Source organism: Lutra lutra, chromosome 8, assembly GCF_902655055.1.
Source record: "Lutra lutra chromosome 8, mLutLut1.2, whole genome shotgun sequence".
NCBI classification, from domain to species: Eukaryota; Metazoa; Chordata; class Mammalia; order Carnivora; family Mustelidae; genus Lutra; species Lutra lutra.
In genome coordinates this window covers 106,158,421-106,176,681 of record NC_062285.1, presented here as the reverse complement: position 1 = coordinate 106,176,681, position 18,261 = coordinate 106,158,421, and the positions used below count along the sequence as shown (strand labels likewise).

The following is an 18,261-nucleotide window of genomic DNA, read 5'->3' as shown; positions in this document are numbered from 1 at the left end:
GAATGGATAGAAAGAAAAGAAACAGTCTGTGGTGATCTCAGGTAAAATATATAAATTCTTAAAATCCAGTTTGAAGGATAGAGATTTGTTTCCCAAAGTATGGGGACTACGCATCTAACAAAAACCAATTGAAAAAAAAATGTAATTCTCGCTTTATTTGTACTTTTAAAGCATAGTTTGAAGATCTGGGATGATTAATTTTAAATGATTAGGTAAATGATCCCAATTATGCAATTGCACTGTGCTAAGCAAACAGGATACTATTGCTTAATTCATTAAAATTTAACAAATAATCTCATTGGTTGAGAATGAGTAGGATAACCATTAGTGATGTAACATAGTTGAAAAATAATCTGAATCCTAAATATTAACATAAATAATAAATAAGTTTCATTTATTAGTATATACATAATTTACAGTCTCTGGGGAAAAAGTGTTTATACAAAAATAGGAAAAATTAACTCTAGAGTTATATATTTCATCTGACAATAAATAATTTTATGGCCTCAGTTAACCCCAAAGAAAGATCTTTTTTTTTTTTTTTTTTTTGGCATTTGCCTTGAAAAATGAGAATTAGTACAGACAGGTAAGGGTAAAATAAAATGTGAACTTTTTACAATTAATATTAAAAATGTTTAGGATTTTCACCTACACTGAATATAAAAATGAATCAAATAATTTCAGAAAGAATAGGATTTTCAATGAATGATTTATAAGGAGGCTCCTATCATTGAATGACATTTAAAAATAACAAATAGAATGCTCAATCATGACCTTGTGAACCTGCTCACGTGGAATAATTTCTTTTCCATGAGTGTGAAGCCTACTAAAAGTGCATCTCAAGTTCTACACTTTCCTGATACTATATTTAGTATTGATATCTTCCCTCCATAATTATCCCAATCATATATGGGGAAACAATGTTATGTTTTACTTATTTATCAAACATTTATTGAGCTTCTTATTCAGGGTAAACATTAGTATAGGCACTAGGTATAATTGGGATAAAGAAGACAAAAGACATCTGATTGTAAGGAAGTTACCATCTAGCAGTAGCACCTAACAACAAGCAAACTCAATAAATAAATGAATGAGATAACTCAGCTACATCAGGGAGCAGTTCTGTTTATATCAAAGAGCAGTTTTGTTTAGATTACACAATCAGAAAAGGAGATGGGAAGATAATATTTGAGATTAGAATTTAGTAACAGGAAAAAGAACCAAAACTGAAAGCAAGATATCCATGCAAAATGAATGTCAAGGGGAAAACCTTGTAATGAAGATGTTTTTGGCATGCTCGAGGAGTAGAAAGAAAGTCACATATGGTTGTACCATAGTAACTAAGTAGACAGGATAGTTAGATGAAGGTCCAATCCCATGAGGTCTTGGAGACCATGGCAGGGAGTTTAGTTTTTATTTGAAGGGCAATGGAAATCTACGAGAAGATGGTAAACTAATGAGAGACACTATGTTTTTAATAGCTCTCTCTTTCTCTGGCTGTTATATGCAAAGTGGATTATAAAGGAATCAAGAATGGAAACAGAGACCAGTTGGGATGTGAGAAGCTACCATCTGTCACCTAGACTGCTGTCTTGGTAAGAAGTTATAGTGACTAGGACATGAGAGGTGCAGTGGTGATGGAGAGAAATAGACACACCGACAATCTGTTTTAGAGGTATAAATGTCAGAACTAGCTGATGGATTGAAGGAGGAGACGATGGCAAAAATTGGGCAGTGATTTAAGGACAGGAGCCTTTCCTGAACTGACAGAGATTGGAAGGAGAAGAGATAGGGTCACAAGAGAAAGGAAGAGCATTGTAAGCCATGGCAGGAGATTTTAAACCCAAGAATGATACATATTTTACTTCCAGGAGAGAGAATTCTGATTGTTGTGTGGCAAGGGAGGGGGTAAAGAGATTCACATCAAAATTAAGCTTCTTTTGGGGCGCCTGGGGGCTCAGTGGGTTGAGCCTCTGCCTTCAGCTCAGGTCATGATCTCAGGGTCCTGGGATCAAGCCCCTCATCGGGCTCTCTGCTCGGCAGTGAGCCTGCTTCCTCCTCTCTCTGCCTGCCTCTCTGCCTACTTGTGATCTCTCTCTCTCTCTCTCTGTCAAATTAAAAAAAAAAAAATCTTAAAAAAAAAAATTAAGCTTCTTTGGGCAACCTAGGTGGCTCAGTCAGTTGGGCATCTGCCTTTGGCTTGGGTTTTGATCCCAGGGTCCAGGGATTGAGTCCTGCATCTGGCTCCTTGCTTGGCGGGGAGCCTGCTTCTCTCTCTCTCATCCACCCACCACTCCCCTGATTGTGCTCTCTCTCTCTCTACCAAATAAATAAATATAATTTTGTTAGAAGATTGAAGATTGATGAGAATTAACCCATGCTTACATTATCAAATAATCTATGACAAAGAAGGCAAGAATACAATGGAGAAAAGAGAGTATCTTCAATAAGTGGTGCTGGATAAACTAGACAGATAATACAAAACAACAACAACAACAACAAAAAACAAAACAAAAGGAACTGGATGACTTTCTTTTTTTTTCTTTTCAAAGATTTTTTATTTATTTATTTGTCATAGAGAGAGAAGCGAGAGTGAGCACAGGCAGACAGACTGGCAGGCAGAGGCAGAGGGAGAAGCAGGCTCCCTGCCAAGCAAGGAGCCCGATGTGGGACTCGATCCCAGGACGCTGGGATCATGACCTGAGCCGAAGGCAGCTGCTTAACCAACTGAGCCACCCAGGCGTCCCCTGGATGACTTTCTTATGCTATACATAAAAATAAATTCAAAATGGATTAAAAAACCTAAATATGAAACCTGAAACCATAAAACTCCTAGAAAAAAAACATAGGTATAGTGATTTCTTTGACATCAGCCATAGAAACATCTTTCTAGATATGTCCCCTCAGGCAAGGGACACAAAAGCCAAAATAAACTACTGGTACTACACCAAAATATCTCAAAGTATTTTTTATTTCTCCCCTGATTTCTTCATTGACTCACTTATAGTTCAGTAGCATGTTGTTTAATCTCTATATATTTGTGACTTTTCCAGCTTTTTTCCTATAACTGAGTTATAGTTTCATACCATTGTGGTCAAAAAAGATGCTTGATAGGATTTCAGTCTTTTTATAGAGATTAGTTTTGTGGCCAACATGTGATCTGTCTTGGAGAATATTTCATGTACACTTAAGATGAATGTATATTCTACTGTCTTTGGATGGAATAGTCTGTATTTACCTATTGACTCTGTCTGGTCCAATGTGTCATTTAAGGCTGATTTTTCTTTACTGATTTTCTATCTGGAGGATCTGTCCATTGATGTAAGTGTGGTATTATTGTATCTATCTATCTATCTATTGTATCTATCTATTGTATCTACTATCATTGTACTGATGCCTATTTCTCCCTTTAGATCTATTAATATTTGCTTTATGTATTTAGATGCTCCTATGTTGGGTGCATAAACATTTAAAAATGTTATATACTTCTGTATACAACTATATATAGTTATATATATATATATATATATAACTGTATATACTTCTATATATAACTATATATAGTTTTATATATATAACTGTATATACTTCTGTATATAACTATATATAGTTATATATATATAACTGTATATACTTCTGTATATAACCATTATGAAATTCCCTTCTTCATCTTTTATTACAGACTTTTTTTTTTTAAGATTTATTTACTTGAGAGAAATGGAGAGAGAAAGAAAGAGGGAGGGAAAGCATGGGAGTGGGAGAAGGGGCAGAAGGAGAGAATCTAAGCATGAAGCCACTTAGTGCCCTTCGTGCTCCTTCTTCGTGGGGCACGAAGCCCCATGCAGAGCTTGATCCCACAACCCGTGAGATCAAGACCTGAGCTGAAACCACGAGTCAGACACTTAACTGAGCCACCAAGGCACCCCTTTGTTTTAAAGTCTATTTTTCCTGATGTTAGTATAGCTACCGCAGCTTTCTTTTGGTTTTCATTTTTATGGAACATCTTTTTCCTTCCTTTCACTTGCAGTCTGTGTGTGTCTTTACACCCAAAATAAGTCTCTTAAAGACAGCATATAGAGGAGCCTTCTTTTATTATCCATTTAACCACTCCTTATTTTTGCTTTGAAGAATACATTCATAATAATTTCATTCATTCATTCATTCATTCATTCATTCATTCATACATACGATCTCTACATCTAACATGGGGCTCAAACTCATGGCCCTGAGATCAAGAGTCACATATTCCTCCATCTGAGCCAGACAGGCACCCCTCAAGTAATTATTGGTACGTATGTGTATATTGGTATTTTGATGATCATTTTCTGGCTTTCTTCTCTGTTCCTTTCTTCTCCACTTGCTTTCTTCCATTGTGGTTTGATGACTTTCTTTAGTGTTATACTTAGATTCCTTTCTCACTACCTTTTGAGTATCTACTATAGGTTTTTGCTTTGTGGTTACCGTGAGCCTCACATATAACATTTTATATATAGTCTAAGTCTATTTTAAGTTGATAGCAACTTAAATCCAAATGCATTGCAAAACTCTACACTTTTATTCTTCTTGCCCACATTTTATGTTTTTGTTGTCACATCTCACATATTTTTATTTTGTGTATGTATCCCTTAACAAATGTGTAGTTTTAGTTTTTTTACTACTTTCATTTTTTAGCTTTCATACTAGCTTTATAAGTGATTAATCCACTACTTGTACTATATATTTATCTTTACCAATGAGATCTATACTTTGATAGCTTTTCTTGTTACAAACAAGTGCTCTTTATTTTCAGGTCAAAGAAGCTTGAATATTTCTTCTAAGTCTGGTTTAGTAATGATGAACTTTTACTTTTGTTTGTCTAGAAAACTCTACCTCTCCTTCAATTCTGAATGATAATTTTGCTGCGTAGAATTTTCTTTGTTGGAAGTTTTTTCTTTCAACACTTTGAATATATTTTGCCATTCTCTTCTGGCCTGCAAAATTACTGCTAAAAAGTCTCCAAAGTCTTACAGGGGTTCCTCTTTACATAACACATAATGTTTTTCTCTAGCTTCTTTTAAAATTCTCTCTTAAACTTTTGCTATTTTAATTGTAATATGTCTTGGTGTGGATCTCTTTGGGTTTATCTTATTTGAAATTTTCTGGACTTCCTGGATCTGTATGTCTGTTTCCCTACATAAGTTAAAGCAGTTTTCACCATTGTTTCTTCAAATTAAGTTTTCGGCCCCTTCTCTCTCTTCTTCTGGGATCCTTATCATGTGAATGTTATTCCACTTGATGTTGTGCTGTAAGTCCCTTTAGCTATCTTCCCTTTTAAAAATTCTTTTTTTCTTTTTGTTGCTCTGAGTGAGTTCCACTATCCTATCTTCTAGATCATTGATCTTTTCTTCTGCTTTACCTAATTTGCCATTGAACCCCTTTAGTTTTCGATTTTATTTTTGTTGTTGTTGCTGTTGTTTTAGCTCAGCTACTGTATCCTTCAGTTCTCTGAGTTGGTTTGGTACTCTCTTCTATTTTCTATCTCCCTGAAATTGTCACTGTATTCATCCATTCTTCTTTAAGTTTGGTGAGCATTTATTGATGACTACTTTTGACTTTTATCAGATAAATTACTTATCTCCATTTAATATGGTCTTTTTCTGAGGATTTATCTTTTTCTATCATTTAAAACAGAATCCTTCGATCCCTCATCTTGCTGCTCTCTCTGTGTTGGTTTCCACGTATTAGGAAAACAGCTACCTCTCCCACTCTTGAAGAAGAGACCTCATGTAGGAGATAAACCTTATTGTTCAACCTTGTCCCAGCTCTTGGCTGTCTCTCAAACCTTTGTGATTGCCCAAAATGTCTGGCTTATTCTTCATAGGTCCCAGTTGAAAAGGTGTGCCAAGACCTGCTGGTGTTCCAAAGGGAGAGATCTCAGTCATCACCTAGTTTCAGTCTGACAAGAAATACAGAACCCCAGGAAGCAGCTTTTAATGTATGCAAATATATATACTCCTGTGGGATCACAATGATAAATCCTGCTGGCCTCCCAACCAGGTGGTCTGAAGATGTCCTTTGAGCAAATGTTGTAAAAATCAGGGCTCCAAATGAGTATAAAATTTCTTTCTGGGAGATACCAGCAAGCTTATTGAGGCCAAGGGAAAGCACAAAGGTGACTTCCCCCAGCAAATGCTCCCTGAGAACACTTACATAGCCTCTAAATATGTGGCACACTAAGGTCTGCCCTCCAGGCTGAAGCTCCAGAACAAGTAAATAGGCCTTTTTCACAGCAAGACTGGGGGTGTGCTTTACTCTGTTATCTGTGAAGTGCCCTGGGGTTTGTGTCCTTCCAAAACTATCTCTCTAATTGTTTCTATCCCATGGAACCCAGAAACACAAACACCCTGACGATCGGAACCACATCAAGGAGCATTCCCTGTGTGGACTAAGTGCCTATGCTTATGGCTTTAGCTTGGCAGCAGGAGAGAGCGGAACTGGGGCACACCTACTGATTTACCAGGCCAGTGGGTGAATGTAGGGACTACACATGCCCACCAATGCTAGCATGATAGAGGAAAAACACAAAAATGGTTCCGGTTAAGACCTCTGTCACTGGGCAATGTCCCAAGAAGCCACTGCTTTTCCAACAGAAACTTTAAGATAAGCAAATGAATCTCTTTCATATTTAGTTTAGATGCTTTTCAAACAGCTGCTTTCAGCTGGGTCCCAGGAAGGATGAATCTGTGTGAGAGCCCTTAGAGCACTATCTCAATATTTTACAGCCCTTTGGGTCCCCTGGACATAAACCCCACTGGATATCAAAACCACATGTTTTGGAAGTTCATCATTCCAGTACAGGTCTTAGGGGTTGTAGTTTCTGATGTGGGGTATGAACACTTTGCTTCTCAGGAAGAAGCTCCAGGTTTGTGATATCCTTCCCTATTGTGGGTTACTGTGGCAGAAATGGGGTTTTTGGCCTCTCAGCCTCTCATACCCATCTCAATCTGACCCTTTTATTGTTTGTTGGAAAGGAGCTTCAGGTCTTCTAGAGCTTCTAGTCTTCAGGTCTTTTTCAGAAGGAACTGTTCCATATGTAGCTGTGGATTCAGTGTGCCTGTGGGAATGAGTTCAGGAGCTTCCTATGCTACCATCTTGGACTGCCCCCTCACTTGTATCTTTTTACTTTTTTAACGTCTCTATTAGACAATTTAAAGTTATGGTTCTCATTTATGGTTTCCATTATATTTCTATTGGACAGTACGAGTCTACAACATAATTCAGAGTACATAAAAAATAGTTGAAAGGTATTAAGAAGGGAAATCGCAAGCTTCCATTGATGTCCTATATCAGCTATATGATTTTTTCTAAGTTCGCACTGAATTCTTTTAGATCTTAAGCGTGTGAGCCAATGTTTATTTTCATGCTTGGAATAGAGTATACCTTCAGTTCTGTTACAGTTATGAGATTCTTTGAAAGGATATAAATCTTTTTGCCCTCCCAGTGCTCATGAAAAGAAAGCTAGCAATCTAATAGTTTCAGAGGATTACTCACTAGACAAATATTTGGTGTTCAAATGAATTTCACAGTTTGTCCATACTAATAAAATGTTCTGTCTTTATATTTTGAATGCTCAGAATGCTGAGAAAAACAAAACAAGGATTTCTGAGGGCGCCCGGGTGGCTTCGTGGATTAAAGCCTCTGCCTTCGGCTCGGGTCATGATACCAGGGTCCTGGGCTCGAGCCCCACATTGGACTCTCTGCTTAGCAGGGATCCTGCTTTCCTTCCTCTCTCTCTGCCCACCTTTCTGCCTACTTGTGATCTCTCTGTCAAATAAATAAATAAAAATATAAAGAAAAAAAAACCCACAAAAAATACACAAGGATTTCTGTTTTTTAAAGAAACTCCTATTATGAAATCTATTGCCAGAATATTCTGCATAAGCATATCACTATGAGCTTAATTCCTCTGAAAAAGGCAGAATTGGTTGAAGTCAATGTTTACTAATATCATCAGAAATATAAGATATTTGTTTTCTTATGTTAACTGTGACATAGACTCTTATGATCTTGTATGCCAGGCAGACTCCATCATTTCACATTGGTAGAGAACTTTTAGGTGGTTTGGTTTTCTGAGAAACCATGAGGAGCCAACTGGAATTTATACTGCAGTAATGGAATTAATAATACTTGGTGACTGAGACTGAAAATTTCATTTAAGATAGTTCATTTAAAATTTTTCCTTGGTTAATCAACCAGGCTTTTAACACATAATGCTCTCTTTCCTTTTGATTTCAGAGGATTTAAGCTTGATCTTCCCTCCTCCAGGCTTTTTTAACCATTCTAGTCACTATCTTTCTCATATCTGCAATTCTCCTAGAATGGAAGCACCATCAAGACAAGAATTTGTTGTTGAAGGAATAATTTTTTTTAATGCTGAATGTTGGATTTGTTGAATGAATTAAATTTTACTGTTCCAGGAATCTTTCAACTCAGCCTGAAGGCACACACCATACCTCTATCCTTTAAAAAATAATAATGATAACTCCTTCTTACTTTATTTCTATTAATCTTATATAATTAATAAAGTACTATAACATAAAGAGTTTAACGCCATTTTTTACTTGACTATTGACAACCTTGAGATCCCCACCCTTCTTTCCAGTCTTCCCTACATCTGGGCCTCAAGATAAGAAAGACTTGGATCCTTTTGCCTCTGAGAGCAGAAAATTTTCAAACCTCACAGCTTCTAGTTCTTCCAGGAAGCCCCTGCTCCAGCTCTATCCTCTAATCACAATAAAAACCAAATTCAACCTCTCTTCCTTTCTATTTGCTCCCCTCCTCATTGGACCCTTATATGAGCCTATCCCCCTCTGGGAATTCTCGATTTGCTGTGAATATTAGTGAAGTATTGTTGTGTGTCTGCCTTGGCATCCAAAGACATTCCTGGTGAGCAATCAAAATAAGTACGTGGTAAATATCTGAAATTAATAAATATTATATATCAACTATACTCAAATAAAAAAATTTTAAAAAACAAGTATATTGTATAAAGGCTGTGACAAAGACATAAACAGAAAATTGCATGGATCACAGAAGAGGAAAAAATAATTATTTTGGAAATAGCTGGGGAAGCCATCCCCCAAAATATGGTGACAATAAAAATATGCCAATAAACACTTAAGAGAGAAATAACTTACAGGGATGAGTCTCAAAGGGGTGTATACTATTGAGGAGAGTAAGATGTTTAATGTATTTACAATAGGAGCCTGAAATTAAAGATGAATACAGGGAAAAGAAACAAGATGAAGTTTCAATAGATTTAGGATTGTCCTGGGGTCAGCTTGATCCTTGGAGCCCAAGGGAGCCAACAATAATGGTAAGAGCCTGAACATAGGTAAAGAAAAAGGGAATGGATAGAATAAGTAGGATTTTCCCAATAATTCTAAGTTGGAATCATCAGGATTCAGTAAACAAGTACATATGGACATGAAAGAAAAAGAAGTCAAAGATTATGCAAAATTTCTGGTGTGGGAGACTGATAACTGGTGTTCAAGGGAACTTTTGCCAATAGAATATATCTGAGCAGGGTCTTAAAGAACTGTCAAAGAAAAACGGGAGAGAATGTATTCTGGTTAAAAGAACATGACTAAGGAATAGAATCAAGAAATCAAGAATCAAGAAAACACAAAATATGTAGATAATTGTAGGCAATATAATTCTGCTGAAATATGAAGTCTTGAGAAAATAGATTAGACAGGTTGTTAGAGTCTGACTCTGAAGGTCACACTAAGTCGTGTGCACATTAGATGGACAGTGGGGAAGCACTAAAAGACTCTATATTTTATACAAGTCCATTATCTTGCTTCTCTTACTGACCTTAATTGTCAAGAAATTCATACTCAAATATAAAACCCAGATGACTAATCTGTTCATATCATGTATCTAGTAATTTTATTGTTCTGGCTCCTTTTAGATTACACTGATTCTATAAATTATTAAATTCTGTATTATTTTTTATTTATAGGAAACATCTTTTGCGGTGTTTCCCATAAACCTAATGATCGTTTTTATAACCTCTCCCTCACAAACCTGTGGGCACCATGTTTTACACGATTTGGGACCTATAAGCACAGCTACCTGGAACTGTACTAGGTGTCTAATCCAATTTGGAATAATCACAGTCCTCCCCATGGGAATTTAAGGAGAATCTGTCTCTCTGTGGCTGGTAACACACCATTTATACTCAGAAGTTGTATACAGCATTCTTTCCCTCACCACATGAATTGCTTAGCAAAGAAAATTGGTCATTAGAAAAAAAAAAAAAAGTCAGGCAGATGAGTAGAAGTAGACAAAAAAGAAAATAACCCGTGGATTCTCCACAGGCATAAAATATATCATTACAGGTCTTCCTAACACCCAGCTATACCCTTTTCCTTGGTCTCCATGAAACACTCTTGTATTAATGCGTTTTTTTTTTCTTTATTGCTTAAACTGTGTCAGATTGTTTTCTATTATTTGTAACTCAAATTATCATCTCCTACTGCTATGAAAGTATGGAAAAGTTGTTTTCCCCCACAGAATACAAAGCAGTAGTGCTGTCTCTGGAAGCTTACTATGTAAACCATACAACGTAGGATGCAGGGTGGATATATTTCTTAATGTGATGCTCGGTTACATTATTAATGACAAAAGACAACAAAAATGTACATGTTTACTACAAATAGCAACAGATACAGTTGAAAAGTGGCTTTTCCATATATCTTACTCTCCCACTTTCTTGGCTACAAATCTCCACTCAACTAAATCTCTTGGATAAGGTTAAAAGGGAGCCTATGGCACATCACCCAGCTTTAACAGCTCACATTTTTGGTTGGCCAGTGCTGTCACAGAAGCATTACTCTCCAGCACCATTGTCCCTTTATTCCCTTCCTTGTACTATGTGTGCACACATCTACCTCTGTTGAAAACCAAAATCTTTTAAAGTATCAGCTTTGATTCATATTTGAACACTTCCCATGATAACCCTGTACTTTTAAAGCAGTAAATAGAAAATTTACTTTGGAGGAAAAATCTTATGTTAAAAGTAGAAAACTTTCCAAAATCATTACGCAAAGAAAAGATAAAAACAAAGAGTGAAATAAAGATCCCACTAACCATCAATGTTGTATAATAACAGCACTGTTATTTACCTGAAACTTTTCAAAGCCTCCTTGTGGAAGTTTCCAAGACAAATACATTGTGTTTTCTTCTTGCCCCAAAATCATCAAATCTGATGGTGGGTCTGGATCTATGGGTAATGAAATAAGTGTAACAAAATAAGACACTGGAATAATATCTTTTTAAAAAATCTATACAGAAGTTATCAAACTCAACACTCAAAAAATCGAGATAAGAAATGGGCAGAAGACATGAACAGACATTTCTCCAAAGAAGACATACAGATGGCCAAAAGACATATGAAAAATGCTCAATATCCCTCAGGATCAGGAAAATACAAATCAAAACCACAATGAGATATCAGCTTATACTGGTCAGATGGCTATAACTAACAACTCAGAAAACAACAGATACTGGCAAGGATGCAGAGAAAGAGGAACTCTTTTACACTATGGGTAGAGATGCAGACTGGTGCAGTCACTCTGAAAAACAGTATGGAGTTTCCTCAAAAATTAAAAAAGTTAAAAAAAGAGCTACCCTATGATCCAGCAATTCTACTTCTAGGTTTATCCAAAGGATATAAACAGTGGTTTGAAGAGGCACCTGCACTCCAATATTGATTACAACAATGTCCTCAAGAGTCAAACCATGGAAGAGCCCAGATGTCCATAAACAGATGAATGGATAAAGATGTGGTATATATATGCAATGAAATAGTACTCAGCCATCAAAAATAATGAAATCTTGCCATTTACAATGATGTGGATAGAACTAGAGGGTATTATGCTGAGTGAAATAAGTCAGCCAAGAAAGACAAATACCATATGAATTCACTACTATGTGGAATTTAAGAAACAAAACAGAGGCACATAGGGGAAGAGAAGAAAAAATAAAATAAGATGAAAATAGAGAGGGACGCAAACCAAAAGAGATGTTGAACTCCAGGAAACAAACAGGGTTGCTGGAGGGGAGGCAGGTAGGGAGAAGGGTAATTGGGTGATGGGCATTAAGGAGGGTCATTAATGTAATGAGCACTGACTGGGTGTTACAGGCAACTGATGAATCACATAATTCTATCCCTGAAACTAATAGTACAGTATATGTTAATGAAATTGAAAACAAAACAAAACAAAAAAAACTTGACTGTCAGACTATGGAAGAGTCCTAGGATATAGAGGTTTTTCCAGTCCAATTTAGCACTATGTGATCTTGTGTAAGCTATCTACCCTGAATCTCAGTCTCCCCAACTCTGCAATGGAAGGGAGAATAAAATTTTCTAGAAAGCCTCTTCCTACAATAAAATTATATAAACTATGAATTTTAATATTTTTCTCATAGCAGAATTCATTATGAAGTTATTACAATTGGGATTTTTAACTTACAATTTTACACGCTGCATGAAGAGACTGATCTATCTCCCTTGTCTTAAGTTCACAAACTCCTTTTCTCTTTAAATGCTATATCTGAGAATGTTCTTGAATCTTATTCTTCAAATTGGTAACATGACTCTATTTCTAATTTATATTAAAAACTGACATATTGCATTGCTTTCTTTAACTCAGGGAAACAAAACATTAATATTTTATTGGAATAATTTCATCTCTAAAATTCAAATTTTGCGTAAGATTTTTTGTGCCCACTTACATATTGATTTAAGTTTATTAGAATTCAGCTCAGTGGTAGATTTAAACCTGAGTCACTGATTCACCATCTTTTTTATTTTATTTTTCTGTGATGCATATTCCCTCCCAACTGGAATTAATTTATTTTGCCTCTAAATTCTCATAATATATTTTAGCTCTATTTTATAATTTATTAATATCCCACCTGATACTTCAAATGGAGTTGAGGTGGCTTCCAGAAAAGGGAGGTACAGAAAGATAAAAAATCATTAACATACAGTAGAAGATAAAAGTCAAATCGTAAAGTAGAAAAGATGGGGGAGAAGAGTTGCCTTGTCTTTGAAAACACAGCCAAAACAACATCATGAAATATGAAAGTATTATTAAACCCAGAGTAGAAATGAAGATCTTGAGGTTCAAACAGAATCAGGATTTGTACAAAGTCACAGAGCCAAGAGTGGGTAGGTAGTATCCTTCCTTGACAGACATAGTGGTCTTCCTAGTGAAGCACAGTTGTTTACAAGGGCAAAATTTTATGTTAGGGAAAACCAAGTTCAAATCTTTGTTATCTTGTATAAGCTACTAGAGTTCTCCAAGCCTCAGTTTCCTCACTTACAAAAAATGTAAAAATATGCATCTCATTATGATCAATAGAATAGAAGTTGTCATTCAGAATTAAGTGATATAAAGGATAGAAAATCCTGAGCAAAGTCTCTGACACACAACAAGCACTCAATTTGATGATGACAACAATGATGACAATGATGGTGAAGGCAGCAATGATAATGGCACAGCTCAGATCAAAGCAGCAAAGAAACTTGCACTGACAATTTTTTTTTAAGATTTTATTTATTTATTTGACAGACAGAGATCACAAGTAGGCAGAGAGGCAGGCAGAGAGAGAGAGGGAAGCAGGCTCCCTGCTGAGCAGAAAGCCCCGATGATGCGGAGCTTGATCCCAGGACCCTGAGATCATGACCTGAGCTGAAGGCAGAGGCTTTAACCCACTGAGCCACCCAGGAGCCCCACAAAAAAAATAAAATAAATAAAATAAAATAAAATAAATAAAAAAATAAAACTTTAAATAAAATTTATACAAATGAAGCTGTTTCTCATCTATTTCTGATATTTCTTAGGGTGGTCTTTGTGAGAGGCTGCAAAGTTCCTATCAGTTTTGGAGTTAGTTAACTGGGTTAAAAATCTCACCTTCCATGATGAGTAATGAACACCTCTGAGCCTTAACCTACATTTGAGGTAGCCTGGGCAGATTCAATATGGTGACTTAAGCACATAATACCACGCTGGTAAATTGTAACTGCTCAGATGTTTTAGTGTTTTTTCCAGGAATTGACCTGGCTGTTGCTCATCTTCCCGTGCTTTCTATTCCTCCACACTGCAAATTCTGAGAGTAAGCCCCTTCTCACACTGATAGGGCACTGGTACCTGAGCACAGGTGCATTTGGTTGGGCCCCACCAGGGAAAGGAACACTGCGTATGTTCAGGACGAGCTTACGTGCAAGTGATGCTAATAAGATCAGAAGAGGCAAACTGAACCCAAATAATGCAATTAAAAAGACAGTGCTGGGGCGCCTTGGGGGTGGTTCAGTCAGTTAAGTATCTGCCTTCAGCTCAGGTCATGACTCCAGGGTCTTGGGACAGAGTCCCATGTTAAGCTCCCTGCTCAGCAGGGAATCCTCTTGTTCCTCTCCCTCTGCCACTCCCCCTGCTTGTGCTCTCTATCAAATAAGTAAATAAAATTTTTAAATAAATAAATAAATAACAGTGCCATTTATTTGTTCATACTCCAAGTTTTGTTTTGTGCTTCATAAAATGTTAAATACAGTCAAAATATTAGAAAAATATTATTTCATGACAATAATAGCTTGAGGTTTACAGTACTTTGCACTTGCACAAAGAGCTTTGTGCTTGGATCTTAGTAACAAGATTTTGTACCTAGGCAGGAATAATTATTCTCATTTTCTAAGTGAAAACTTAAGAGTTTTGCCCAAGGTCACATAACTAATAAGCGGGTGGAGGCAGGAATATAACTCAGGCGTTCTCCAAATAAATGCAGTGCTCCTTTTCTTCAAGCATGCCATAAACCACTTCCATTTTCATTCATTTTTAATTAGATATTGGCTTAAACACAATCATTTCCATTATTTTTTTCCTATGAAAAGTCAATTAAATATAAAAAAACTTACAAGTGCTAATCATGAGGACAGTAGGATGGCTTCTCTTCAGTCCCTTGGTAGTTATTATGCTAATTAAAAAGTCAGTCCCTGAAGACAAGCTATTAAATGTGAAGGTCCTACACATTTAAAAAAAAATCAAGTATTAAAACGTTTTACTCAGAAACATTTGGAAAACTCCCATTTTCTCATACTGTCTACAGAAAGGATTTTATGTTAAAGTCTTGTAGTATTTTTACTGCCTCTCATGGAGATAATCTGCTATGCTTAAGCACAAATGTTAATGAGAAACCATAGCTTCTTACACAGAGTAATTCATTTAAGTCGAAAACTGTGTATTATATATATAAGCATGAGCCCTCCTGAATTGATTTATAATTATTTATTTGAAGAAAGGATTTGTTACTGTACGTCTGATTCAGGTATTCTAATCATATATAGTCCAAAAAGTTGTCTTACAGTTTTCTAATTTCTGTTTATATTAAGCCACTAATATAGCTTTTCAAAAATATATATAAAATGTTAATCTCATTTTCCATGTAACGTAACACAATTTCTCTTCGATATTTTCATACCTTTGTGTGGAAGGCAGGATTTCCTCTTTCATTAAGGTTTCGCTGGATATTGAAATAATGTATCCATCCAGAAGACTTCTAGCTGAAGGCCAGCTAACAGTTATTGCATTGGAGTTTCTACTGTGGTTCATAAATTCAACGGCACTCGGGGCTATATCATTAAAACATACACATAAAATAACATTTTCTATCGCACAAAGCACCTGCTCTAAAACAGCCTTGAAACACTCCCAAGATTTGTTTTACTTCCTGTAAACTCTGAGGGTAAGCAAGATAGTCCTTTTATTCTTCCTGGTACATATGAAAAGTTAAAAGTCAAAAAAGAGAAACAAACAAACAGCAAGTATCATTTTAAACTTTAAATAATACGTATTATTGTAATACTGCAGCCAACATTTCCCTTGCCTCAAAATGTAAGGAGAGATTATATCTTGGTTCTGGGCAACCACTAAAAAGGAGCAGAAAATGCCACCCCAAAATATTCCTCTTTGCCGTAAGGATTATTTCAAGCTGGTTATTTTATTTTATTTTTTTTAAAGATTTTATTTATTTATTTGACAGAGAGAGATCACAAGCAGGCAGAAAGGCAGGTAGAGAGAGAGGAGGAAGCAGGCTCCCTGCCGAGCAGAGAGCCCGATGCGGGCTCGATCACAGGACCCTGAGATCATGACCTGAGCCGAAGGCAGCGGCTTAACCCACTGAGCCACCCAGGCGCCCCTCAAGCTGGTTATTTTTAATAAACAGCAGATACAGGAGAAACTCTGAAAACTGAGTAAAAGCTACCCTTTTTAAGAGACACTTGGTTTCCTCATTCCTAAAATGGGAGGGAGACTAGTATCTACTCTGCAAGGTCATTGTGATGATCCAATGAGAGACTGTATTTGTATACAAAGTGCTTAGTTCCAGGCTCAGGTGGTTAAAGGCCTGGGGAACGTGAGGAACAGGGATCAGGCTGGGAAGGCCACCTCTGGGGCTGGGTGCTGTCTGTAAGAGGCTTTGCATGCCGTGCTATGGAGGTCAGACTTTATCCTGTGGGCACAGGGATTCTGAACAGATTCCATTCCATTTTTAGGAGCGCAGTCCTGACAACAGTTTAGGGGAAGGATTCGCTTACATTTCATACTCTCGCTGACCTCTCTGTAAGAGCTTTCTTGTACTGTAATCCTCTGCTGTCCTATTTAGAGCAGATTTGAAATTTCAGATGATTTCTATTCACATTTTTTTTTCCCTAAGGTCAATTTTAATTTCAACTGTATTTGTGGATTATTGAAATACTACCTAGTATATCCTTATATGTGTCTTTCTTCCAAGTATATATCTTCTTCTAAGATACATTCTGAGGAAATATTTTTTCTTCCAGAGAGTAATTGGACAGCCTTTGCTTTTCAGTTTTCTTTGTGACATCTGGTTTGATGCAATGGAACTTGTTCTAAGTCAATGATACTGTATTTGATAATGTGATTTCACCAGTTTACCCAGAACCAGTACTGTGTAAAAGGATTTAAACACATACCTATAATTAGCATTCTAAGAACATAAAACTTGTGCAATATGTCCATCAATACGTTCATTTGTAACATAAATTTCTTGCCTTTTTCAGTCTGGGGAGCTTTGAGGAAATGTTCAATATATTAATCATAACAAATACCATATGGTTTACTACTGGGTTTCAAAGCACTTTTACCATGTTTTTCTTTTTCAAGCTATATTAACTTTCCTTTTTCTGTCATCACTGATGTTTTTTGTGGGTTTCCTCTTTAAATCCCTTACAGCTCTCCTCAGTTACAAAGCTGTGAACAAAAAGTATGGTTTTTCCAAGGCTAGTCTGACATCCCACAAGCATCCAATCCATTTGAATGTGTGAGCAATGATATGAAAGTTTCTAAATCTACCTTGAGCAGAAATTAAATATCAGGAGATTGGAAATAATTGGCCACTGAAGATATCTTCTAAGGAGAGACAATGCTTTAACTAGACATTATCTAATTTAGTTTCTAAAACTGTATAGTCTGTGACAATCTCTATAGCTGGTAAATGTGGGGTTTTTCATCAGTTCCACTTGTTCAGGGAAATGGGACCAATGACATCAATAAATGACATATTACAGCAGATGGACACCAACGCTGGAAAAGTGTACAACAAGACAAAGTTCTTTCTTCTCCTTAAAACTATATCCTGAACCTGAAACTCAAGTGAGAGTATTGCAAATTAATTAATTAATTAATTGTATTGCCATATTCTGGAGACATCTAGGTGTCTCCACTTTCGTGGCTGTGACCTTTACCCATTTTCCTGGAAGAGGTCTTTTTTATTTTTATGTTAAACTACTCATCTTTATTAACAGCATTTAAGTTAAAAAAGAAAACAATTACATTAGTAAGTTATAGAACTTTTCATTTGGGACAAAAGGGTTGGATTGTCATGGTAACAGTCATCAAATCACCATAGCCAGAAAGACAAGAATCAATATGGAGTCCTCCCTCCTCTCCATCTTAAACTATATACAGTCTACACTAAGTTCCTATGTGTGTGCCCCTTTAATAACTCACATATCTGTTATTCCTCTTCACCATTTCTGCTGTTGCCCAATTCACATGCTCATCTACTAGTGGACCCCCAGCAATAATCTGTACTGACTATTTCTGATCTCCTGGCTTATCCTTCATATCCTAGCCTTCTTGTTTTTTATTTATTTTTATTTTTTATAAACATATAATGTATTATTAGCCCCAGGGG

The 18,261-nt window shown here is 36.3% G+C and overlaps 1 protein-coding gene across 1 annotated transcript; it reads right to left on the bottom strand.

The window, feature by feature from the left end:
- Positions 1-10,852: 10,852 nt before the first annotated feature.
- Positions 10,853-15,826, bottom strand: LOC125106015 (fibronectin-like). The gene is made up of 4 exons (XM_047739429.1): positions 15,526-15,826; positions 14,963-15,069; positions 11,169-11,266; positions 10,853-10,936 (listed from the first exon to the last, which is right to left on the bottom strand). The coding sequence occupies exons 1-4, from the start codon at positions 15,654-15,656 to the stop codon at positions 10,931-10,933; spliced, it is 342 nt and encodes a 113-aa protein (XP_047595385.1). The 5' UTR covers positions 15,657-15,826; the 3' UTR covers positions 10,853-10,930.
- Positions 15,827-18,261: the final 2,435 nt, after the last annotated feature.